Source organism: Mus caroli, unplaced genomic scaffold, assembly GCF_978045245.1.
Source record: "Mus caroli unplaced genomic scaffold, Mus_caroli_1 scaffold_8, whole genome shotgun sequence".
NCBI lineage: Eukaryota > Metazoa > Chordata > Mammalia > Rodentia > Muridae > Mus > Mus caroli.
Genome location: NW_028227263.1, coordinates 5,451,375 through 5,477,969, shown reverse-complemented (window position 1 = coordinate 5,477,969; position 26,595 = coordinate 5,451,375). Strand labels below are relative to the sequence as shown.

General features: G+C 47.6%; 2 protein-coding genes and 1 long non-coding RNA gene across 4 annotated transcripts; 2 read left to right on the top strand and 1 right to left on the bottom strand.

Moving 5' to 3' along the window:
* Positions 1-360: 360 nt before the first annotated feature.
* LOC147002833 (uncharacterized) lies at positions 361-26,595 on the top strand. 2 transcript variants are annotated; one of them, XR_015048054.1, is made up of 3 exons: positions 361-623; positions 8,526-8,600; positions 26,501-26,595. It is a non-coding gene; the product is annotated as an uncharacterized LOC147002833 (long non-coding RNA). The 2 variants fall into 2 exon arrangements; XR_015048055.1 differs by lacking the exon at positions 26,501-26,595 and adding an exon at positions 9,785-9,864.
* Positions 6,783-7,721, bottom strand: LOC110297199 (olfactory receptor 226-like). The gene has a single exon (XM_021165939.2). It carries the CDS (start codon positions 7,719-7,721, stop codon positions 6,783-6,785), a length of 939 nt encoding a protein of 312 aa, XP_021021598.1.
* Positions 24,062-25,015, top strand: LOC110299497 (olfactory receptor 287). The gene has a single exon (XM_021169209.3). It carries the CDS (start codon positions 24,062-24,064, stop codon positions 25,013-25,015), a length of 954 nt encoding a protein of 317 aa, XP_021024868.1.

Sequence of the window (26,595 nt, the reverse complement as noted above, 5' to 3'; positions counted from 1 at the left end):
GCATTTTAGAACTTGATATTTTAATAGACACAGAAGCTCTTAAAATATTAGCAAAAAAATGCCATTGGGGCATTAGGAAGTGTTATTGCAGAGTCAAAATATGCCAACACATGCTCCTGCTTGATGGACTAAGGAAGAAAAATAGCCATAATTGTCTCAGAAGAAGGAGACAAAACATTTGACCCCCCCAACCCCATTCATAGTGATGGGGGGGGGTGCTAGAAAACTAACCTTGGAAGTGAATTATTTACTTGAGATAGTAGTTAGAAACACTTACTACTCAATCATGAGGACCAAAGTTTAGCCCTCAGGATCCACATCAGGCAGCTCACAATCTCCTGTAACTAGCGCTGAGGGATCTAACACCCTTTTCTGGCCTCTATGGGCATTTGTACACATATGTACACATATACACTTGCATGTACACACACACACACACACACACACACACACACACACACACACACACACACCTTAAAGAAAGGGGAAGGGGAATGTCCTGATTTCTTTTTTTAAAAGAGGACAAGGTTCTCATCCTTTCAGGGGTCAGTCATATGGAGAGCAATGAAAGATGCTGACCTCTGCTGACCAGCTCTTCTGAGGCCACCTGGGCTCATCATCCGGTAAGAGTGGAAGTTGTGTGGGCTGGGTGCTGTATGTCTTAACTGTGGGACCTTGGTTGTGCTTGCTTACTAACTAGAGCTTCTGTCAGCTGCCCTGCATCCCAGGATAGGGCAGACTACAAACTCTGCACCAGATGGCCCTAGTTTCCTGCATTTTCAGATGCCTGGCTGTGGGGTGGGGAAGCCCCATGGGGATACAGCCTTCTGAACATGTCCCACTCTTCAAGGCCTCCAGTTTCCCACAACTCAGCTCCCTATCTGATGACATAAAGTGCCCCTATTCCTCTGGGTGCTCTTTAGTAGCTTCCCTGATTGACAGCTCCAACCCAGAAGCCACTGCCATTTCTCTCTTTAACTTAAAGTAACTCCCCATCTTGTGGGACTCTGCTTGTGATTCAGCTTTTCCTCTGGAGCTAGACCAGCCCTTCAGAGTGGCACTCTATGTCCAAGCCAACCTTTTTTGGAGTTCTTGGAGATGGGATAATAATGCCAAGGACTTTTGACTGTTAAAGTGGCAGACTCAGTCCCACCCCAGATGGCTTCTCACCACTGCATCATGTTGTATATGCTGTTCAGACCCAGCAGTCCCTAATTTGAGTTAGACTGCAGTTCTGCTCAGCACTGATCAGTGTTAATCGTTTTTGGACTCTCTCTCTCTCTCTCTCTCTCTCTCTCTCTCTCTCTCTCTCTCTCTCCACCCTCCCTACTTGTGCTTCTGGGAGTATTCCCTGTTAGGTTATTTATTCCATGCTGGTGAAAGGATCCAATTTAAACTAGATTAAATTGTATTAAAGGCGGGTTTATTGGGAAACTGCTCTTGGGCAAGTTTACTAGCCCTGGCAATTGAGACCAGAGGAGACACCATGGGGAAGGGTGGTTGGGGGGGGGGAAGAGAAAGAGAAAGGGTATGGTTATAGAGAGGAGAGAGGAGAGAGGAGAGAGGAAAGAGAAGAGAGGAGAGGGGAGAGAAAGGAGAGGGGAGAAGGGAGAGGGGAGAGAAAGGAGAGGAGAGAAGGGAGAGGGGAGAGAAAGGAGAGGGGAGAAGGGATAGGGGAGATGGAAGGAAAGGGGAGAGGGGAGAGGGAAGGAGAGGGGAGAGGGGAGAGAGGAGAGAGGGGAGAGGGGGGAGAGGAAAAGAGAGGGGAGAAGGGATAGGGGAGAGGGAAGGAGAGGGGAGAGGGAAGGAGAGGGGAGAGGGAAGGAGAGGGGAGAGGGAAGGAGAGGGGAGAGGGGAGAGAGGAGAGAGGGGAGAGGGGGGAGAGGAAAAGAGAGGGGAGAAGGGATAGGGGAGAGGGAAGGAGAGGGGAGAGGGAAGGAGAGGGGAGAGGGGAGAGAGGAGAGAGGGGAGAGAGGAGAGAGAGGAGAGAGGGGAGAGAGGAGAGAGGGGAGAGAGGAGAGGAAAAGAGAAGGGAGAAGGGGAAAGGGAGAGAGGGGAGAGAGGGGAGAGAGGGAAGAGGGGAGAGAGGAGAGAGGGGAAAGGAGAGGGGAGGGAGAGGGGAAAGGAGAGGGGAAAGGAGAGGGGAGGGAGAGGGGAGAGGAGAGAGAGGGGAGAGGGGAAAGGAGAGGGGAGGGAGAGGGGAAAGGAGAGGGGAAAGGAGAGGGGAGGGAGAGGGGAAAGGAGAGGGGAAAGGAGAGGGGAGGGAGAGGGGAGAGAGAGGGGAGAGGGGAAAGGAGAGGGGAGAGGGGAGAGGGGAAAGGAGAGGGGAGGGAGAGGGGAGAGGAGAGAGAGGGGAGAGGGGAAAGGAGAGGGGAGGGAGAGGGGAAAGGAGAGGGGAAAGGAGAGGGGAGGGAGAGGGGAGAGGGGAGAGGGGAAAGGAGAGGGGAGGGAGAGGGGAAAGGAGAGGGGAGGGAGAGGGGAGAGGGGAGTGAGGGGAGAGGGGAAAGGGGAGAGAGGGGAGAGGAGAGGAGAGGGAGAGGAGAGGGGAGGAGAGGAGAGAAGAAAAAGGGGAGGAGAGAGAGAGAAGAAAGAAAGAAAAAATAATATCATATATATAATATGTCTGGATTATATAGGAAGGAGCCTCTAGGGTAAGGGCAGCCAGCTCCTGGGCTGGAAAGTTCAAGGTTGGGGGCAGGGTATGCCAGTCAGGGACTGAGGGATGCTGGGAGAACCTGGAGGCGAGGTCTGCTTTGGTGTGTAAAATATGCACCTCAGTCCCTTGTTCTGGGTCTGAAACCAAGCATTCCCCATGTGGAGGTGGTCTTTCTCTATGCTTTGGTGCCTAAAGTATTTATTCTTAGAAACTCCAGTGCATGCCTGCCAACCTCTCCTGAGGGTGTCTGTTTTTCAGCTGTCCTGTCCTGTTCTTAGAGGTGCCAGCTATTGGTGCTGTTGGTCCATCTTCTCTGGACACTGCTAAGAACTTCATGCATCTTTGACTCACATGTTCCTGGGAGGTTCCATTTCCTGCATGGAACTCATTGTGTAGATCAGGCTAGCCCTGAGTTTATAGAGATCCACTTGCTGCTGCCTCTCAAGTGCTGGGATTAAAGGTGTGTGGCACCACGCCCAGTTTGTCCTATGGATTTTAATGCCTCAAGAGTAAGATCTGTTCTGTATTCATCAGCCCTTCCCAGGATGTCTTTAGAGGCACTTGGTAGAAGCTGAGTTGTTCCCATTTGTATGCATCCTAATCCCAAACACCTCAGAAGGTGGCTGTATTCCATAACAGCATCCTCATTTAAGGAAGTGACAGGGTCATTAGAACCATGCTCCAAGGAGATGATGTGACAGATTGTACAGAGAGAAGAACTGACATGTGAGAGTATGGTATCCTTAAGGCAAGAAAGGGGACCTTGAAGGACCCCACCTGCCAAATTAAAATGAAATATTAATTTCTGTTGTTTAAGTGACCTCGTTCATGGCATTTTAAAATGGTACTATCAAGCTATTAAAGAATCCAAGAGATTCCGAAGATGACAAGAAAAGGCCTAGAATACCCAAGAAAACTTTCAGAAAGCCAAGGAAGATCTTAAGGCTCAGGCTGGAACAGTGGCTCAGTAGCCAAGAGCATCTGCTGCCCTTGCAGAGGACCCTGCTTCAGTTTCCAGCACCCATGTGGCCAGGTGGCTCCCAACCATTGATAACTCCAGTTCTAGGCACCCTCTTTTGGCTTTTGTGGGCACCAAGCACTCACATGGATATACATATATACAGGCAAAATCCACACACACATACAAGTAAATAAATCTTAAAGATATTAGGGAACTGCAAATGGCAGTAGAAAGGACATAGTCCCGTCTGGGTAAGGGACAGATAGGAGACCCAACACATGACTCACAGACTCCTTGCCCACTACACTTCTTTATCTGCATCTCCTATGATTCTTTTATGCTTTGTGTGCACATGTGTGTGCAAGTGTGTGTGTGAGCATGCGTGCATGCGTGCATGTGTGTGTGAGTGTGTGGAGGTCAGATGCAAACCTCCGGTGTTCTTTGGGAGTCATAGTTTTGTTTTTGAGACAGAGTCTTTCACTGTAGTAGGCTGGGCTGGCTGGTTAGTGAGTCTCCGGCACGTGGCTGTCTCTACCTCCCCAGCACTGAGATTACAGGCGTGTATTACCATGCTTGACTTTTTTTTTAAATGTGGGCTTTGGGGATTAAATTTATGTTTGCAAGGCAAGTACCTTCCTAACTAAGCAGCCTAACCAGTCCCGTTGTGGTTCTAGTAATTAAGCTGGCACATGTAAACATATGTTCCCCGGGGTTTAGCTCCTTTAGCACATTAGCAGAACCTAAGTAACGGGTCATGGAAAGCCTCACTTGTAGTTGTTTCATGAGAAATACAGATAATACAGATAAATACATGAGAACTCCCAGGACTTGGAGCTGGCCTCTGAATTAGGCAGGGCTGTCAGGCATTCAGCTAAGACATGTAAGAATGGAGCTAACTCCAAGCAGTCAGTGTCAGAGTTTAACTGAGTTAGAAGACCCCACCTTGTATTAGCTGCAGAACTGCTTGATTGGTGAATGGGGACACTGCCCTACACATTTGGTCACAAGTGCATTCTGTGATGATCGGCAATTATGAGAAAGAGTTTTTTCTTTTTATTTACTTTCTTTCTTTTTTTTTTTTTTTACCTAGAAAAGGAACAAAATTGTAGAATGAACAAAATAAAACGAAATACACCCCTCACCCCCAAAATCCAGACATAGTTGGAGAGAGACTTGGGAACCTGGAAGACTGGGTGAAAAAGTCCAGAAAAGGGAGTCTCTAGTTCAGAATGTGAGGCAACAGGGGCTGTAGTGAGAAGGTCTGACACACACGTCGTTCTGGAGCAAGCAAAGAGGAGACTGAGGCAGATGCAGAATCTGAGAAAGCCATGGCTGATATATTTCACAAATTGATGACAGTGTGAGCCACGAGTTCTGGAAGCATTGCAGACACCAAAGGCAGCAGATACAAAGAGAAACACACGGAAGACAGTTACAAACCAGGTAGGAAAAGCTCAAAGCTTACCGAAGAGGAGGACACACAGGTTACCTACAAAGTATAAACATGGTTGACTGCCGAGTTCTTAACAGAGCTTCTGGTGTGGCAGAAGTGTGGTGTGTGCAGTCTCTGCCTGGACCACAGTCAGGAGCAGAGAGACCGTGGTTGTGGGATGGTTTTGGGCTCTGTGTATTTGAATGCTGACGTCTGTACCCAGAGACCTGGGTGCAGTCCGGAGTTTTGGTATTGTTATCACTATGAAACATTTCCTGACTCAGCCTTTTGTCAGCCATTATTCTCCATCATCTTCTGATTGGTCAGTAAAGAGGCGATTAGCCTATAGCTAGGCAGGGGAGAAAAAGTCAGGACTTGTGAGCCCAGAGAAAGCCACAGAAAGGGTCTCAGTGAGTAGCCATCAGGGCACAGATGAAGAAGGAGGCCAGGGTAAAACCTAGATGGCCAAGATGGCCATCTGTCTGGGAAGTGGCTGGGAAGTAGCCTAAGGGCAGCAGAGTCAGGTTAGAATAGATCAGAATCTGCCCAGCTATCGTGCCTGAAGCTCATCAATAAATATAAAGTCTCTGTGTCATTATTCAGGAACAAGGGAGGGTGTAAAAAAAAGCCCTATACTTTTACAGTCAGTAGATCAAAAAACAGCACAGGAACAAAGTATGCATCACACAGACACCGAAAGGAAGATGACATGGCTGTATTAAACCAAAACAGAACCCAAGATTTCAGTGTTGAGGCAGACACACCAGTGCCAGAGATGGAGGGTACTTCTTAATGATTAAATTTATGAGTTATTATGTTTATGAGTTATGGTTACATTTATGAGTAACAAGACAATCCTAAATGTGCATGCACCTTGATGGAACTTCACAAGTACAAGGTAAAACATTAAAACACAGGCTGTAAAAACAACACAAAATATTTGCTTCCAAAGACACAAGTGAAACTCACCATTCTAGGTGACTGCCACGAAGAAAAGGACAACCACAAAACCAAGAAAGAACTTGGCCTGGGTAACAGTGACAGCCACCAGGAAGGGAAATGCTTGCACTACTGGTTTCTGCCCTGATACCTCACAAAAGAAAGCAAAAGCAGGCGTGTGCATGTCCCTTACTCGTCGGATCCACCCGGTTTCACAGGAGAGGATGTTATAAGTCATCCTTGCTTTTGTGAGAAGGGGGCATGCTCAGTGGTGCTGCCTGGACTTGCTGGCATCCTTCCACCTGGCTCAAGAGTCCTTGATCTCTCCTCTGAGCTGACTGTCTTAGGGTCTAAGCTCACAAGATGAGATGTCATGGGAAGAAGGCCGACCCCAGAGTCTCAGAAGTGAGGTTTGCAAGACTGGTCAGGAAAAGGGCATAAAGTGCCTATTCTCAGAGCTGAGGGAAGTGGGGGTAGACAGGAAGCTGCCTGGGGATTCAGCTTCAGTAGAGACTGAAAATTTCAGGACAAAGGGCCTGCCTGGACTGCTAACAAAAGCAACTATCCCTGGGGTGGGACTGAGTTTTCTGGTAGAATCTAGAGTCTCTAAGTCTTGGTCACTTCTTCTTGTTTGATACTGGCTAATAGTCACATGTGCCTTTGGGTATTCTAACTTGTGGGGAAAGGAGGGACTTGTCTGCATGGAAGAGGAAGAAGAAGAGCACAGCCTCTGTTGGCTGGTGGAGCATCTCTGTGAGCTGAGCAGAGGGACCCACAGTTCCAGCAACTGGCATTCAGGGGAACCTGAGGGGCTGCAGGAACTTGGTAAATGCCTCTCTGATGTCACGGTTCCGCAGGCAGTAGATTATAGGGTTCAGCAGGGGGGTCACTACCGAGTAAATCACAGATACCAGCTTGTTGAGGTCGAAGGAGCTTATGGCATGAGGCCGGGCATACATGAAAGTGGTGGTGGTGTAGAAGATCAAGACCACCACCAAGTGAGAGGCACAGGTGGAGAAGGCCTTCCTGCGGCCTGCCCCTCCTGGAATCCTCAGGACAGTGGCTATGATGTGGACATAGGAGACTGAGGTCACTATCAGAGAGGTTGCAAGTACTGCTAGAGCTGCCACAAAGTCCAGCATTTCAATGGCAGTGGTGTCTGTGCAGGATAGTTGCAACAGAGGTGAGATATCACAGAAGAAGTGGTTGAGGGCATTGGGGCCACAGAACCTGAGGCGAGAGATGAGAGCTGTGGACACAAAGGAGGCCAAGAAGCCCCCAAGCCAGGCACTAAGAGCTAGATGCAGGCACAGCTTTGAATCCATGATGGCTGGGTAGTGCAGTGGACGGCAGATGGCCAGGTACCGGTCACAGGCCATGGTGGACAGTAAGAAACACTCAGAGGAGCCCAGCGAAAGAAAGAGGAACAGCTGGGTGAGGCACCCTGAGAAGGAAATGGTTTTTGCCCCTGCTAGGAGGCCAGCAAGCAGCTTGGGCACTGTGACTGTGGTGTAGAGGGTCTCGAGCACAGACAGATTGGCCAGGAAGAAGTACATGGGTATGTGTAGCTGCCGGCTAGCGCTGATGGTGCCCACAATGACCAAGTTCTCTAGGACAGTCACCACATAGATGATGAGGAATAACCCAAATAGCAGCCCTTGTAGATGGCACAGCTCTGGGAAACCCAGAAGAATGAACTCTGTCACTAAAGTGTTGTTGCTGCGGTTGCTCATTGCCCTTTCTAGCTGGAGAGGCCACTTCTGAGCACCCTGGAACAAGTGCCCTCAAGTGTCCCGTGTGATGGGCCCAGGTCACTGTTTTATTGGTCAGATCTGTTGGAGGCCCTGTTGGAGTCTCAAAGGCAAGTGCTGCCACACCGTCCCAGGACCAAGGGACGTTTCTCTGCTGGGGCTCCCAGGGCGGGTCAGCCTTGTTTGCAGGGATGGGTCAGAGAGAATTTTCACTGTGCACCTTCAGGATCTGCTACAATTCTCACTCTTCATTTCCATCTTGAAACTCACTTCCACATCTACCAAGGGCTGACACCTGAGCAATGGGGTCTCTGAACATCATTCTGAGCAGGACCACCCCCTCTTATTACACATTTGTGAATATGTGTAACCCTCCTTGACCCAATACACAGGCATATGCTTTCCAGCTGCACACACATTCATACCAGATTTGTGCATACACACACATACATACATGTACACACATGTTCATACCACATGGCATGCTCACATACAGTTCCAGAAAAAACTTGCTTGGCCTCATGTGCTGCTCAGAGCCCATAGAGCCTGGCTGTTGTCTGCTATCCTGTCTGAAGACTCAGGTACCTTGGTGAGTCCATGCTTTTTCCTGTGACCAAGGGATCCCTCATGCCCCAGGAGGGTCAGAGTAAAAGGCCATGCTTCACTAGTCACAAGGCCACCAAATGGAGGAGAGAACAGAGCAGAGGGTTGCAGGGGGGAGATGACTCACTCTATAACGGTGTCTCCTTTGCTTTCTCCTCTTCCTTTCTCTTCTCCCTGAGACAGTGTCTGTAGCCAAGATGGACAACAAACTCAGTATCTTCCGGCATCCGACTCCCGAGTCAGTATTCAGGGCTTCAGGTATGTGATTTCATCTGACTTCACCTCCACATTTGATGTCCTAACATGGCCCAGATACTGGTGAGCCAGAATTCACTCCCTCCCCCCCCCCCCCGTGTTTCCCAAGGAGCAAACTTACTGTTGGAGATTGAGTGGAAAGTGTTGTCACCAATTCTCAAGTGAAATATGCAGTTTGGGAATTTCCCGTAGAGACGTCTTTGTCGCTAGGTGTCTGAGGGCAGACGGGAAGATCCGGAACAGAGCAGTAGACTTCATGGTTTCCCTGGCCCATTATGGAAGGGGCGCAGCCCCAGTCCCTTGATCACATCTAGCACCAGGCTCTCTGTTCCTGGACAGGACATGGCGATTGCTGGATGAGTGTAGTTTTCACAAACTGAGCAGCTCTCGCCTGAGTTGGTTCTTATTTCCTGGGTCGGGCAGTTGGTTCTTCTGGTATGGTGAATTCACTAATAGCAGGCAATGGCCCCTGGTGGGTGCACTGGAGCCTGTGGTCATGCTGATCTAATCTCCACTGCTCAGGGTCCTTGGTAATTCCAGCTGGTGGTTTGAGCTGAGTCGGGGAGGAGCCTGAGGGCTGTCACCACGGAAAGGGAGTGGGTCACCAAAACAAGAAGGGGTCCCACTTGCAAGCTGAGGGTGGAAGCCTTTCAGCCTGATCCCCTGCATGCTGGACTCAGAGTACCGGAGTACCATGAAAGGGAGGCAGCCTAGCACAGGATGGATGCTACCCCTGCCTCGGGGCTGGGACCTTCAGTTCCCAGGTCTGTCGAGGCTTGTGGCATCAGATGAGGGTCCCTGGAAGGTATTGCTTTCCCTGAACCCTTTGTTTCAAGTTCTCAGCAAGCCAGGCAGCATCCCTGCAACATCTCCACCTGTCTCTAGCTGCAGGTCTTGGGGGAAGGTGCTCCGTATCTCTCAGGGCCTGCTGCTCTGGGCCTCCGTTATCCTTATGGGCTCCTTAGTGGCCTAGCTCTCCCCAGGCCTGAGGACCGGAATTGTTCTCAGGACAATTTGTGGAGTTCTGTGGAGGTTCCTGCAGGCCCAAGGGGAGTTGTGCTCAGCTGGGAAGTCTCCTGTCTTCTCCTCAGCCCCAGGCTTCCTCGAGGGTCCTCGGTTCCAGAGCTGGCTGAGAACCAAGAAGCTTTTTCGTCAGACCTCAGAGCCCCTTCCATTTTTCCCCTCAGGACTGACATCTGTCCACGCATTCACTTTATGAAGGGACAGGAAGAGCAATCAACACAAGAGAAGAAAAGTGCAAAACGACCCCATCTCCCTACCTGAGTCCCCTTCCTCTCAGGGGACGCTCACTGGTTACCATGACTGACCTGTCCCCCCACATGGCTGGGTTTTGTGTGCGCTTGAAGGATATGGCAGAGGGTGTTACTTAGTCTTGTCTGTCACTTCTTGCTTTTTGTTACCAAGATCCCCGCTCTCTTTCTGGGCCACTCCCTCCAGTTGACCTTGTGTGCTGTCCCAGGTGTGACCATAGCACACTCACTTGGGCTGTTTCCAGCCTTTGACTGTTGAGGAGAGCACTGAGTGACACTTCAGCACATAGATCTTGGTTGCAGTCTGAAAGTTGCTCTTGGATCCAGACCTGAGAAAGAGGATATCAGAGTTGGACTTGGAAGTTTTGCAAGAAAGTATGAGTCTTTTCTCAGAGTGACCACATCAACTACACATCTGCTATGGGTCCTTGCCCAGATGGCATGGCCAAGGCATGAATCTTTGCCAAGTCAGTCTCATTGTTTTGGGGCCGGAGAGCTGGCTCAATGGTTAAGAGCACTGGTTACTCTTGCAGAGGACCTGGGTTCAGGTCCCAGTGCCCACATAGTGGCTGACAGCTGTAACTCCAGTTCCAGGAAATCAAATGCCCATAATTGACCCACCCTTCTGGGTGGCTAACATGTGGTGCATATACATACGTGCAGAAAATAATCTCTTATATGTGAAATAAAGCAAATAAATCTAAAATATACTGTGGGAACAGACACTGGAAAGCGGGGAAAATGGAGATGGAGCCCACGAAGATGTCAGGGATTTAGACTCTGGAGACCAGCATCAGAGTGCAGATCTAACATTATTGTTTATTTTATAAGCTTTTTAGTCAGTTAGGGTTTCTTTATGCATTCAAAGGCAAATCGGGGTGCAACCAGTGTTGTTTGGCAGACTCTAACTTGCCTGACCATGAGTCTGTCTGTGAGCCTGCAGGGGAGGGTCTAGTCCCCTGGGGAGGGAGATTCCATGATGACAGAGGAAGCAGCCACCATCCTAGCCTTGGGCCCTTTGTGTTGTGTCATCAGTAAGCCGCTGGGAGCCATGTCAGATCACACACTGTGTACAGTGTACTCTTTGAGGAGTCATGGTGTAAAGCATCATGTTTTTGACTTCTGTATGGCTCTCACATTTTGCCATTGTCCCCAGTGCTGTGTGCTGTCATCTGCTCACCAGTGGGTAAGAGTGCGTTTCATGCTTTCCAAGTCCCTCTTTAAAGTGTAATAGTTTCTTTTTCTTTTTCTTTTTCTTTTTCTTTTTCTTTTTCTTTTTCTTTTTCTTTTTCTTTCTTTCTTTCTTTCTTTCTTTCTTTCTTTCTTTCTTTCTTTCTTTCTTTCTTTCTTTCTTCCTTCCTTCCTTCCTTCCTTCCTTCCTTTCTTCCTTCCTTCCTTCCTTCCTTTCTTCCTTTCTTCCTTCCTTCCTTCCTTCCTTCCTTTCTTCCTTTCTTCCTTCCTTCCTTCCTTCCTTCCTTCCTTCCTTCCTTCCTTCCTTCCTTCCTTCCTTCCTTTCTTTCTTTCTCTTGTTTTTTTTTGTTTTTGTTTTTGTTTTTTTTTGTTTTGTTTTTCGAGACAGGGTTTCTCTGTATAGCCTTGGCTGTCCTGGAACTCACTTTGTAGACCAGGCTAGCCTCGAACTCAGAACTCCACTTGCCTCTGCCTCCCAAGTGCTGGGATTAAAGTGTGCCACCACCGCCCAGCTTTTTTTTTTTTTTTTTAATTTATTTTTCTTGTTTCAAGGATCAAATATCTGACAAAACAAAACTTGAGGGAAGAGTCTCTTCTGGCTGTTCACAGGGATGTAGTCCATTATGGAGGGGAGTCACAATGGCAGGAACAGCTTGGACATTGGCACAGGCAAGGAAGCTCACCCGCTTTCTCCTGTTTCCCCTTCGATTTAATTTGTAACCAGAGCCCATGGGATGGGGCCACCTACATTGGGGGTGCGTCTTCTCCTCTCAGTTAAACTTCCTTGGAAAAACACACTTAGAGGCTTGTCTTCTAGGTGGTTCTAAGTGAAGTTGACTATTTAGTCAAGGTTCTCTAGAGGAACAGGACCAAGGAGTGAATATGTATATATTTATATATCATAAGTCAACTTAAAGATAGTAACAATAACTGATCACACTTGAAAGCTGAGAAGTTAGTTTCTGCTGGTAGCCCTCAGCAGTCAGAGCAGTCCTGCAATAGCTGCCTCTCACTGTGTAAGTGTTTGTGTGTGTGTGTGTAAACCAGTAGTTAGTTGTTCTACAAGGCAGGGTGCCTTAGTAGTCCTAATTTGGTGCTGGAAGCTCAAAAGGTTCCTACAGAGCCTCTGATCCTTACTCCATGATGACAGATTGGACATACTGGCTCTTCTCTCAGTCAAGAAACCTGCAGCGACAGGGCAGACAACTTGTGGCAAGAGGGAAGAACGAGCAAGTGACAGGCAAGAAGGTGATCTTTTTCTGCCCCACCCTGTTCATCTGGGCTGCTGCCAGAAGGTGGCACTTACCACTGGAGTGGGCCTTCCTCTGTCAGACAAGGCAAACAGAACAGCTTCTGAAGTGATGCTCTCTACTCAGATGGTTCTAATTTGTGTCAAGCTGACATTGAAAACAGCCATCATGTTTATGACACTGGAGATGAACATTGCCTTGGAACTGAATATTGACAAAGGTATATGATGGAACTGACACCCAACTTCCTTCACTGCAGAGGTGTCCCACACTCCCTTTCTCAGTTAGGCCTTGACTCCTTACTTCCAGGACACTGCTTCTGCCTTGGGCTTCAGTTCTGTTTACTCTGGCAAGTGATGAGAAGAGAACTATCTCTGGCTTCTGTTCATCATGCTTTACTTTATCGTTACTATTACTGTTATTATTGTTGGTGTGTGCACTTTTGGGTGTGTGCATGCATTGGGTGAAGCATAACAAGAGGACAAGGTCATGTGAGCTGAGCTGAGGCCAAAAGGTAAAACTTATTTAGGGCATGAACTGCTGGGTTGTCTCCAAGGGATGGGAGAACAGCCCACCAAAAGAGGGGTTTGATGGCAAACAATGAAGAGACTCATAGTTGATTGTTGTTCAGAGAACAAGAGACTGGAGTGCCTATCTGTAAATGGGATATCTATATCATACCCTTCCTCCAAATTTCAAGGATCATGTAGGAAGAGGAAGCAGAAACCATTACAAGAGCTAGAGGTAGTAGACCTCTGTAGGGGAACAGTATTTGCTAGACATGGCAGTGCAGTTGTATGTCTGATTTTACAGTGTTTTGGTCTATATGCATAAGACCTGCATAAGATCAAGCCAGCCAAAAATCACAGCATAGTTGAGGAAGCATCTGTTGAAACATTCCACACTATAATTAACTTCATTAACACAGGAAGTGAACAATTCAAGTAGCCTCAGGAAGTCCCTGAAACTGACCAGATTTTTCTAGTCCCCTCCTTCTCCAAGATTATATAAACAGAAAAGACTACTGAGAGACTCAGACAAACTAAACTGAAGATTCTTAGACAAAACAGACAGCCTAGAAGTAGAGACCAAGAGAACAATGTGAAAGCAGCAGAGACAAGCTGAACTGCCTAGAAGAAAGAAAAACTAGCTATTCTACCTGGAAGAGGTTCAGACCAAGTGGGCTACTTGAAAAGGATACTCTCCAGCCTATTGAGCTACTTGTAGGCTGTTCAGAGTGGTCCACACTTCTAGTGTTTTTGTGGGCTTTCACTCATGTTGAGATGGGCTTAGGTGATGCAGCTGTCCTTAAGTAGTTTCTGTTCCTGTAACTAACCACTCAGCCATATTCCTATAAGTTATCTCAGTAAAATCCATTGGTTCATCAAGTTGGACTTTGGTCTCTCATGGGTTCACTTTCTCAAGTAAGTAGACATCGGTGTTGTGGGCTTCTCCCTAGGAAAAGTCTGTCACACAATATCTGCAGAAAATCTCTGCACGGATGGGGGAGGGGCTCATGAAAGTCATCCTTGTGACTGCTGCTGGGGAAAGAGAGTCAATTTTCTTCAGTGCTGCAGTCTCGGAGGGACTACCTATGCTCCGGTGACTGTCCTACAGCCAGGTGCACACAGATAGCATTAAATGGACTCAGTGGATATTTAAAAAGCACATAAAGTAGGGAGGGAAAAGTGGGGGGAACAGAAGAGGAAACAGGGTGGGGGAGGGAATGTGGGGTGGATTTCATTCTCCCTGGCAAAGATCACCTAGACTGAATGCAAAAGGATGGAGAATTCTATGCCAGGCAACCAAGATCCCCAAATAAGCAGAAGCAGCTGGGTTCAAGCCTGTAAAAATAGAATTCAGGGAAAACTCAGAGCTAAAGAACACTACTACATATTAATACATGGAGAAATCCTTCAAGAAGATAAAACAAATACTGCTCTCTGAATATTGGAATACCCAGTGCTCATAGTTTTATAAATTGAGTCTTATTGTACCTAAAGGGACAAAATAGTCCATGATACAATAATAGTTAAGTGGCTTCAATATACCACTATCATCAGTTGATAGATCTCTTGGGGAAAAAAAATCAATAAAGAAAGAAAGCACATAATTAAATTGCACCACAGATTGGAAGGCCATAGGAGACATCTGGAGAATATTCCACCCATCATCTATGAATATTCATTCTTGTTAGCAGCATATTGGTCATGGATTGTTTTAGTCTGTGCTTTTATTAGAAAGTTTTTACTTCTGCATTTCTTAAAAGTGGTCACATTACTGGGTGGTGGTGGTGGTGGGGCACACCTTTAATCCCAGCATTTGGGAGGCTGAGGCGAGCAGATATCTGTGAGGTCAAGATTATCCTGGTCTACAGAGTCCCAGGACAGCCAAAGATACAAAATGAGACTCTGTCTCAACAAACAAACAAATGGATTACTTTGCTGAACAGTGTAATTCATGTTAGCAGACACTAACACTCAGGGTTTGAGCGCTATGCATCCATTCTCTCTTAACTTTTAGAATTTCTGCTTCAGTGTCTGATATTTTCCTGATAGGCTTGCCTTTGTGAGTTGGCATTTTCTTGAAGTTTTCCATACTATTTCTTTTGTAGTCTTAGCATTTTAACTATGACATAGAGAGTTCTTATTAGTCGTATCTATTTGGGGTTCAAAATGTCTCCAATATTTGAATGTCTGTGTTGTAACCTAAATTTTGGAAAATTCTATGAGTAAGTTTCTATGCCAAGTATTATTATTATTATTATTAATTTTTATTTTTTCAAGACAGAGTTTCTCTATGTAACTGCCCTGGCTGTCTTGGAACTCACTTTGTAGACCAGGCTAGGCTTGAACTCACAAAGATTCTCCCTCCTCTGCCTTCTGAGTGCTGGGATTGAAGTTGTGCATCACCACCGCCTGGCTGCTGCTGCTGTTGTTGTTTCTTCCTCTTCCTCCTCTTCCTTCTTTTCTTTCTCCTTCTCCCCTGTCCTCCTCTTCCTCCTTCTTCTTGACATGGTCTCATGATTCCAACATGGGTCTTGAACTCTCACAACTTAGGAAAACGACCTTGAACTTTTCCTCCTGCTTCTATCTTCCAAACCGGGGGTTACAGGCAAGGGTCATTATACATTTACGTGGGGTTGGAGGTTGGACCCTGGCTCTATCCATGCTAGGAAAGCACTCTGAGCATTCAGTTGCATTCCTAGTTCATATTTAGCTTGTATTTTACTTCCTCAGCAGCCCAGGGAGTTTTAGGTTTGGTTTCTTGAGCATGTCTTAGAGTTCCTGAAAGCTATGGTTATGCTTATTTATTTCTTAAAAATTTTAGATTACATTTTATTTTTTAGTGTGTGTGTGTGTGTGTGTGTGTGTGTGTGTGTGCGTGCGCGCGCGCGCGCACGTGCATATCACAGCACTTTGGAGGTCAGAGGACAACTTGTGGGCGTTAATTCTCTCCTTCCACCATGTGGTCTCCTGGAATTGAACTCAGGCAATCTGGCTTGGTGACAGGTTCCCTTACCTTCTGAGCCATTTCACTGGTGCTATTATTTTCCTTTGTCATTCATCTGAGTATAGTATTTCTTTAGCTTTCCCCTCAGTCTTCAGTGCTCTTTCTTTTGCTTGATGTGGTCTACTGGCATTGCTTTCCACACTGACTTACTGGGTGGGGCTTTTCATCATTTTAACATTTCTGTTAGATTCCAGAACCCTGCCTGTCTTGGAACTTGTTGTGTAGATCAGACTGGCCTGAAATCACAGAGACCCACTTGCCTCTGCCTCTCAAGTGCTGGGATTCAAGCTTGTAACGCCATGCATGCCCGGCCTGATTTTTGTTGTTGTTGTTGTTGTTTTTCAGATTCTCCTTTTCCTTGTTGTAGTTCTTTTCATCCATGTGACTTTTTCATTCACATCCTGTACCAACTTCTTTCCTTCCTTCATCTGCTTGTTTGAAATCTTCTTATAGGTCACTGAACTAACCATTGCCAGACGTAACCATCAAGCCCAGCTTCCTTTTAGCTCCTTGCATAGTAGTTAAAGGTGTATGTCACGTACTTTGGTTGAGTCAGTTTGACATAGCGAAAGCTGGGAAGCTGACTGATGAAGCAGTGGGTTTCAAAGGGAACTCTCTTCCTGAGGTCTGGCATCTTTCTCCCCTAATTTTTATAAATCATAATATCAATCCTCCACTCACCGCTAGTCTGTTGTATGGATTCACGTGCACTCTATTTAGTATTACCTTATTGTAATGCCTTTTAAGATTGAATTCTAACATAGCTAAAGCCTTTCCCAGTGTTCTAAGATCCCAGATAACAGCAAGGAGCTTAACCTATTCAGTAACTAATTAAGCACTGCTATAAAACAATAAAAAACACTAGCCATTAATCCAGCTATCTGCGTAAAGAAGACTAAAAGTCTCACTGAGATAGAAATCTTTACTACAGGTTACATTCCATGTCAGGAGTGAGTTAATATACTATCCTGATAAGTAAGATAGTCTCCAGACTAGATAAAATTTAACAAGGCCTAGAGAATTTCGGGGTCAGTGACACTACATTACTCTTGAAGCCTGTCAAGAGTTAAACCCCCTGGTGCTATAAACTCTAAAGTGTGAAATTCCTGCCTGGCATTAGGCTTCTCCCAGGCAGGGCTTGTTATCCCTAATGTAAACATTTAACTAGTTCTTGCAAATTCTTTTCTGTTGTATCTGGTAAATTTCAGTGTACCTTGTCTTACTTGTGATTTGTAGCTCCTGATAATTCGCTGTAATATAATAGTTTCATGTTTTACCAGAAAATTACATTCAGATTCAACACCTCTCTTGTGTGCTTGATTCTGTCTGTCGCCATCTGACTCTTTGCCTATCCGCTCGAGAGACTCGTTCTTACGCAGGCACAGGAAAAAGAAGGTCTGTGGCAGGTGTACTTACCAGACCAGTTACAGAGGCCAGTAACCAGTGTCTGTTAAAAAGGACAAAGGATGAAGATCCAGTGCCACTGTGGGTTTTTTTTGTTGTTTTTTGATTTTTTTTTAACCTTGCCATCCCATTTGCCTACAATTTCAGTGGAATTCAAACTATCTGGGTGCTGTCTATACAAACACTCTGCTTGGAGAACTGCCACTCACAAGGGGTAAAAAGCTTTACTTGTCACCTTGACAACCGGGAAGCGAGAACCTCAATAGAAGACTTGCCTAAGTTAGATGGCCTGTGGGAGCATTTTCTTGGTTGATGATTGATGTAGGATGGTCCAGCTCACTGTGGGTCTGGACTGTATCCAAGAACCTTTGAGTAAACAAATTGTAAGCCCTGTGGAGAACCTACTGCTTTATTCTGATAAATGTGCATAGTATTAAACCGACTCCTGATGATTTATCTTTATACCCATACATTAATTCATCTTTCAGCACTCATGAGGAAAGCTTCTTTTTGAAATAGATGACAACACAGAGACCCATCACTGGTTAAGGTTCAGAGAATAATGAGACTGTGGAATGTTCAGCACTGAATGAGACATCTACATCATACCCTGTCTTACTTTTTTGTTGCTGTGAAGAGACATCATGACCAAGGCAACTGAAAGAGTTCATTGGGGATTTGCTGTTCAGAGGATGAGTTCTTGACTATCATGGTTGGCAGCATGGCAGCAGGCAGGCAGGCAGGCATAGTACTGGAGCAGTAGCTGAGAATTTACAGCTTATCTGCAAGTAAGAGGCAGAAAGAGTTAACTGGGAATGGTATGGGCCTTTGAAACATCAAAGTCCAACCTAGTGACTCATCCTCTGTAACAAGGCCACACCTCCTAATCCTTCCCAAACAGTTCCACCTACTGAAGACCAAGGATTCAAACACAGAGGCCTATGAGGCCAGTCTTATTTAAATCACCACCCACTCCCTCCTCCCAAAGTTTAGTGATCATTTCAGAAGAGGAGAAAGAACTATTGTAAGAGTCAGAGGTGGTGAATAGCTACAAGGAAGCAGTGTCTTCCAGACATATCAGGGCAGTTACACATATGAACTCATAGCAGCTGTGACAGGATGTGCAAGACCTGACAAGCTCAAACCAGATAAAACCTCAGCATGGAGAAAGGAGGTGAATATGAAGTCCTGCCCTAGCTAAGAAGCTATTGGCACTTGGCATCTGCTGGAGAGGAGGAATAAGCTTTCTTTAAGGGTGTGGCCTCTGTAAAGTTGACCAGTGGATGGCCAAACACAGAGAGCATATGGGTAGCACCAACTATACATGATGGATTAAAAGGAATAAAAGAGGGCACACAAGTGGGTGGAGAGGAAAGGAAGGATGACTCTGGGAAAAGTGGATGACTCAGGGACAAATATGACTAAAATATAGTGTTTGATATTCTCAAAGGACTAATAAGAAGTGAGAAACGGAAGAAGGAATAGAGGTGGAGGGAATGCATGCTGGGAGAGTGACTTGGGGATGGATATGACCAAGATACATTACACATATACATCATATACAATAGACATATACATCATATATAATATAATACACATACATCATATACAATACACACGCATATACCCATACATATTCATATTTATATAAGATACATATTCACATACATATATATGGAGCTGTCAAAGAACAAATAAAAAAAAGAAAAAAAATGGTAAGCTAGCTGAAGGTGAGCCTGGAAGGAAGCCAGTAAGCAGGATTCCTCCATGGCTTCTGCTTCAGTTCCGGCCTGCTGGTTTCTGCCTTAGCTTCTGTGGATGATGAACTGTGACCTCTGAGCCTAATAAAGCCTTTCTTCCTCAAGTTGCTATGGTCATGTTGTTTACTTTAGGAAGCAAAGTAGGACACAGAGTACAGTGCCAGAGAGAGGCTGGCCAGGCCTTGCCCTTCCTTCCACAGGGCTGACCAGCCTCCCTCTGTGTCCTCCTTTCCTTCAGGAGAGATGTCTGGTTTTAAGTCTTTTGCTCATTTTTAGATGGGTCAATCCTATTTGGGTCGCTTGTTTTTATGTAGTCTGGATGTTAGATCAGAAGAGAGGCTCTTCCTGCAGGGCAGTGGTTCTCAATGTTCCTAATGCTGTGAACTGTTAATACAGTTCCTCCTGTTGTGGTGGCCCCCAACCATAGCATGAAATTATGCAAGCCAGCTGACTCCACTCCTGAGGCTACCACTCAGGAGCCATTTGTAAGCTGGGTGGGAGGCCTACAGCTCACAGACATGGTTCTTAGCTCTAAAATGGACGTATTCCTGCTACCTTATTGTGGAAGTTGGGATGGGTTCAGGACAGGCCTTGTTCTAATGCCTGTGACAGATGTATTTATCCCCTAGCTCCTCCAACCCCCCGACCCCCCACCTCTTTCACCATTAAAGAACATTTATCTATAGTGTTATGTACTGTTCTTTGTAAAAGCCAAGCTAGTACATCATAGACGCACTTGGTGTCCTGTTACTTAGCCCTGGGGCTGAGATTTGGGGAAGATTTCCACCTGTTTTATAGAAAATGGAATTCCAAGAGTAGGGCCTAAGAGTGCCAGGCTCATTGTCTCCCAGCTTCTCCCTGCATGAGAATAGCTATGTTAATGGAGAGCTAGAGACTTAATTCTAAATGCTCCAACCATCTGAGGGAATGTGTAAGAGCACCAATCAGAGCTAGGAAAGTCAGAGTTTCCCACAGCTGAGGTGTCCTTAAGCCACTTTCTGTGAATGCTGGGTGCTTCATGCTAAATGAGAAAGCAACTTAGAGTGTGCATAGAATGCAAATCCTGAAAGTTCACGTGGGAGAAAAACCTAGGCCACGTGGAAGCAACATCCAGACTTCCAAGTACTCTGTGCTGAGAAACCTTCCTTCTTCATCCTTGAGGTATCCGTGTCATCGTAGTGGGAGGCAGCGTGCCCAGCCTAGCAGAAGGCAGCCCCGTGTCTCCTCAGACCAGGCAGCACCTGTAGCAGTTGCCAATTGATGGGGCCTTGGAGAGATTTTGCAACATTTTTAATGAGCTACCTATTAGGGCATCCAGGGTCTTGTGTGGAGGCTACATCCCCAGGGCAGTGTGACTCTTGATTGTGGCCCATTGAGGTCTATGTATTTCCTGAACAGCTGCCAAGCACTCCCTGTCCTGGGATCCCAAAGCTGTAGGGAAGCAATGGACTGAGGGTGGCAGGGGCATTTGTCCTACCTCTGGGGCCCCATTCCATGTTGCTTATTCTCTGCCACTGATGCCTAGGTCCCATGTGACCAGCTCCATACACTCTGTGGCTGTAAGCCTCATGCTGCTTCCTGGTACCCAAGAGAGTTTCAGAGGTATGGGCCGGTGGGTGGGGGCAGTTCTCAGTGTTGATGCTCACAGAGCTCAGAGTTGAGCCATGACCCACACTGCATGGTCATCAGTGGCAGCTCCTTGCCTGGATCACAACTTTTTCCTGTCCACATGAGCAGAGGTAGCCTCCCTCAGAGGAGTAGCCTCAGGATGGACCAGGCAAACCCAGTCTGGATTGGTATGTGTTGCAGCAGCTCTTTCCAGAAGGCTGTAGGAGTGCTAGAATAGCGACAGCTCATAGTTTGTTTCCCAACTTGCCTGGGTATGCAGGATATCAATGTCCTACTTACATAGAGGGAAACTGAGGCACAGGAAATCCTCCAGTGGCACCCAGCATCTGGTGGGTAGATAAACTGCATCCCATATGATGGTGCATATGCCAGGCTGCTGCTCCACAGGTGTGTGGGCACCTGGCCTGGATTTCAGTGCCAGGAGAAAGTCAATAAGGGTGAGAAGTGTGGTGTAGCCCAGGGACAGAAGGTCTACCCTCAGGGATCCTCTAAGTCCCCAGGGCCTGGCTGTTGCCAGCTACATAATTGGCAAAAGTGTCCTCACAGACCCAGAACAGGGAGAGGCATAAATAACCAAGTGCACGAAGCTGTTCCTGCCAGGCCCAGGGCTGGCCTGGCTCTCACAGGCAGGTGGAGACATCTGCCACCTCATCAGATGCTTGTGGGCTAGAGAGGAACACAGCAGCCTCAGGGTGCAAGTGGGTTCTGGTCACTACATGGCTGACTGCAGAAAGAGCTTGGTGGAGACACTGCCTCCAGGCCTCTGCCCTGGAGGACCTCTGTGGCTGCTGTTTGAAACCAGGCTGGATCCCAAGGACCAGAGCAGGCATCCCCTTTCATGATCCTTCAGGTACCAGGTCTGACCTGGGTGGGGCTATTAGTGGTCACTCCCCAGTGACCACAGCCAGGGTAGTTTGATCAGGGTAGTTTTGTGGACCTGGGGCCAGTCTGCTGAAAGGAGATCCTCACATTCCAAGGAGGAAGTGCATGCCCGTATCTTCCTCTGTAGTCCAAATCTGCTGTTGGAATTGAACTGCTCCTTAAATGTCCAGGCTGACTTGTGACTGTAGGACAGGAGCAGCAGGGTTGAGCTCACAGGAAACCCCAGTGCAAGCCAGAGGTCAGCCAGGCTTGTGGCTGCTCTCTGTGCGCTTGGCCTGGGCGTATCCCTGCCCAGAGAGTTTGGTGTTGCTAATGCTGACCTTCTGGCTTCCTGGCTGCTTAGGGGAGCATGTTGAAGACCTGGGAAGGTAGTCTGCATCCCTCGCTTCAACGGGGACTGAGGCTGTCCCTGTGATAACTTGGACAAGGGAGTTCTCATCCTTGTAGGCTTATCCCTGACCTCTGAGAAGCCAGGCCACCTTTGGGCATATGGGTAGTCTATCGCCTCTGGACCCATCAAGTTTCATATGCAGTAGGGTGATAGACCCCGCTCTGGCTGGGGACCACAATCTCCAACTTCAAGCTTGTCTTCTGAGCATCAGGGGACACATGCCAGGTGCAGTTGTGTGGCATGATGACTGAAGTGACTCTGATGTCTGGGTGTCCTTCACACACAGGTAAGCAACCTCCCTCATCCACACATGGCTCTGGGTGGGCAGGAAATGCAACACTGTGTGTAGGGTATAGAAAGAAGCAGGAGGCTGTCCTCAAACGTCACACTTGAGAGTGTAACCTTCCACGTAAAACAGGACTTGGCGGCTTCTTCTTTCTCTTTGCGGCCCTTGCATTGTTTGGCAACCATGAAACTATTTTTCTAAATAAGAAGCTAGCTTGTCTAAGTTTGAGCTGAGGGTAGATGACAGTGCCATGTAGTTAAGACTGCCTCCCTGAGCAGGTCAGATGTCACTGGTATGATGGAGGTAACCATGGACTTGCAGAGGTGATGGCCAGGGAGGCTGCTGGGAACTTCTTCTCTATAGCAAGTATCTGGAACAGGAGGTACATTGTGTTTTGGTTGCAGACTTACTATGCAGATTAAAAGCAGCTATGTAGGGCTGCTGTGGATCTGGGGAAGGGACTACAGCCAACTCCCCCAAGGCACCTTCAGGTCTTCTGGGCGAGGGACTGTTGGTTTTGTGTTCAGGAAGAGGGTAAGTACCGGGATGTGGAGCATGGTGGTCCAGGAGGTGGGGCATGGTGGTTCAGTGGCAGCTCAAGTGCTTGTTGTGTGTAGTATGTGCATTTGTGCATGGCTGGGAAAAGGGAGGCATGGCAGGAAGTGCCAGAGGGTCACCTGACTTCTTCCTGGTCAGCCCAGAGCTGCTGGCTCTGAGAAGGGGTTGGGGGAGTGTGCTGAAACCCTGGGCTTCTTGGGTTGCAGAACCCATTAAACACCCCTCTCACCCACCAACACATTCATGCACCCTGTAGCTTCCAGGCCCCACCCATCGGCCTCTGGTTAGAAGGAGTAAGAGTGACAGCTCAAAATGATTTATTTATCAATATGTATCCATTAAGTGGTGTGTAAGAGTGTGTGATGTGTGTAGTGTGTATGTGGTGTGTGTGTGTATGGTGTATATGTGGTGTGTATATGTGTTGTGTGTGTGTTGTGTGTGTGGTTTGTTTGTGTGTTGTGTGTGCAGTGTGTATGTGTGTGGTATGTGTGTGTTGTGTGTGTGGTATGTTTGTGTGTTGTGTGTGCAGTGTGTGTGTGTTATGTGTGTGTTGTGTGTGTGTTGTGTGTTTATGGTTGTTTGTGGTATGTGCATGTAGTGTGTGTGTATGTGGTATATGTGTGGTGTGTATGTGTGTGTATTTGTGTGTGCGAGTGTGTGCATCTTTTCATGAGTCACTTTTCTCTTTCCACCATGTGAGTCCTGGTGATTCAACTCAGGTCGTCAGGCTTAGCAGCAAGTGCCTCTGCTTAGTGAGCCAATTCACAAGCTCAGATTGACAGCTTTTTAAATACACATTTCAGGAAATCTGCCTCATTTCTTTTTCAACTAGGGTTAGAGCCTGAGTCAAAGAGGAGCTAGAGGAGAAGGAGAAAAAGAAGAGGAGGAGGAGACCTATGGCTGTTACACCTGAATGTATCTCTTTTTGTGTGGGGCATTTCCATGGTGCAATAGGAGTGTTCTACAGGAGCCTCGTCTGGGTGCTGGGCAAAAATGCTGAAGAGCAAGGCACTCATAATTTCACTTGTGGAGATCCGATAGTTCTTGTCTTTTTCTAGGCTCTCTGATTCTGGAATAAGGACCTCTCTCTGCCAGGAGACAAACACTGTAGTTCCCTCCTCCCCTAGGTGACAGGCAGTGGGTAGATGGCATGCTGATGACTTCCTACAAGCACGGGCATGGTTGATGCTGTCTATCCAGGTACTCCCAAGGGGAACTGGGCTTGTGTGGGACCTGGGATGGTAGGACAAGGTGAGTAGACTCCACGAAGAACAGAAAAGGGCCATTCCCCTTACTTGCTGAGCCCCCTTTTTGGCAGCTTGGTAGTCCATGTCCTCAAAATACTTAATGGCTTGGAGTACTGGCCAGAACCTGTCCACACCAGGACCATTCATCTTGCTGGGCTTCCCGGGGCCAAGGAGCATGCGCATCGGGCTCTTCCTGCTTTTCCTGGTCATGTATCTGCTTACAGTAGCTGGAAACCTGGCCATCATCTCCCTGGTGGGTGCCCACAGATGCCTACAGACACCCATGTACTTCTTCCTCTGCAACCTCTCCTTCCTGGAGATCTGGTTCACCACAGCCTGCGTGCCCAAGACCCTGGCCACGTTTGCTCCCCCGGGTGGAGTCATCTCCTTGGCTGGCTGTGCCACACAGATGTACTTTGTCTTTTCTCTGGGCTGTACCGAGTACTTCCTGCTGGCTGTGATGGCTTATGACCGATACCTGGCCATCTGCTTGCCACTGCGCTACGGTGGCATCATGACACCTGGGCTGGCGACACGGTTGGCCCTGGGATCCTGGCTGTGTGGCTTTTCTGCCATCACAGTTCCTGCTGCCCTCATTGCCCGCCTCTCCTTCTGCGGCTCACGTGTCATCAACCACTTCTTCTGTGACATTTCGCCCTGGATAGTGCTTTCCTGCACGGACACGCAGGTGGTAGAGCTAGTGTCTTTTGGTATTGCCTTCTGTGTCATTCTGGGCTCCTGTGGTATCACACTAGTCTCCTATGCCTACATCATCACGACCATCATCAAGATTCCCTCTGCCCAGGGCCGGCACCGCGCCTTCTCTACCTGCTCTTCCCACCTCACTGTGGTGCTTATTTGGTATGGCTCTACTATCTTCTTGCACGTGAGGACCTCAGTAGAGAGCTCCTTGGACCTCACCAAAGCCGTCACAGTGCTCAATACCATTGTCACACCCGTCTTGAACCCTTTCATATATACCCTGAGGAACAAGGATGTGAAGGAGGCTCTGCGCAGGACAATGAAGGGGAAGTGAGCCACGGGCCTGTGTGCATCTCCTGTCAGAGGCTGCTCTGCAGGACTGGCATTGGCTGGCCTGTGGGCCAGTTTGGACCAGTGTCAGTCAGTGATCAGCACCCTTCTCTCTACAGAGCTTAGAGGGACATCTATCCTAGTTTATATGTTTATGGCTTTGTTCAGGAGTGCTTGCTGTTCCAGCCCCCAGTTCCAGGAAGATACTAGAAGGGAAACAGGATTATGAGTCCCTAGGAGGTCCCACCCAACCTCCAATATAAATACCAGAAGCTGTGCACCAGTTCTGGCCAGACTCCTGTGCGTTGGCCTAATAGGCTCTTCATCACCCTATGGATGTCACCAAGCCATACCTGGAATCTCCAGGAAGGACATGCCAGGCCATCAGGAGTCCATGCTCACAGAGGATAATCATGGTGGAAAACAATAAACAAGCAAGCAAGCAAGCAAGCAAACAAGCACAGAAGGCTCAGAGGAAGCTGAGGTCCTGCAAGGGCTTGCTGGGCTTGCACTAGGGTTTCAAGGTGTATCTACTGCATTTCCTACCTTTCTGGGTCTTTGACTGTAGGGAGTGGAGGTACAGGAAGGGATCAGAGGGAGCAGGGGCCCTGGATGCCTGTGTGGCCTCAGATTCTGGTTGGAATTAGGAAGGGCCAGGTTAGTTCTCAGGTAATTCTCCTGGGGGTAAACAGAGCATCACTACACTGAACCTGTTTCTTCATCCATAAACGTAACCATGACAGTACCGTCTCAAGGAAACCTGGGGAGTATTAATGACTTGGTGTGTCCAAAGTGCTTAGGTCTATGTGTCCAAAGTGCCAGAAAAATGCCACTAATATTGTTTTATAATTTAGTAGATAAAGCAGTTCAGATTGGTCCGTCTGTCTGCCTGCCTGCCTGTCTGTCTATTTAGAGACACTGAGTCACGCGTCTCAGGCTGGTTTCAAACTTTGTATGTAACTGAGAGTGACCTTGAGCATGTGATCCTCCTGCCTCTACCTCCCAAATGGCATTGATGCTACGTTTTGTGGTTCTGGGGATGGAAGCCAGGGCTTCGTGAATGCTGAACACGTGCTCAGCTGACTGAGCTACATACCACAGAGCGCAGATTGTTCCCTTAGTGTCCTGTGTCCTGTGTGCCTGTGTCCACCCTGATCTCTCAGTCCCCGGGGCCCCCAGAGAAACTGGACTCCTTAGGTGGCCCATATTGAGAATCAGTGGTTGGCTGTCAGGATTTGGAGAGGCCCCCGTGGCTCTGAGAGAGTTTGCACTTTGGGCTTTTTGAGAATTGTTGCCAGAGTGTCTCTTGTCCAAGTTGAGACATGGCCTCCATATCCTTGCAAATACCACGTCTGGGTCTAACCACGGGCTGACTGTTTTCACACTTTCCTGGCTCCTGTGTCCTAACCTCTGTGGCTTCTCTATTCTGTCCAACCGATGTCTGAGGCCTAGATGATCCACTCTGACTTTTCTCTTTACCGTCTTCCAGAGTGGAATCCCACGTAGGACATAGAAGCTCCTCCCTGCAGTGACCCCTACCTGGGATGGGACACAGGTGAAGATGCCACCCACCTAGAATTCCTC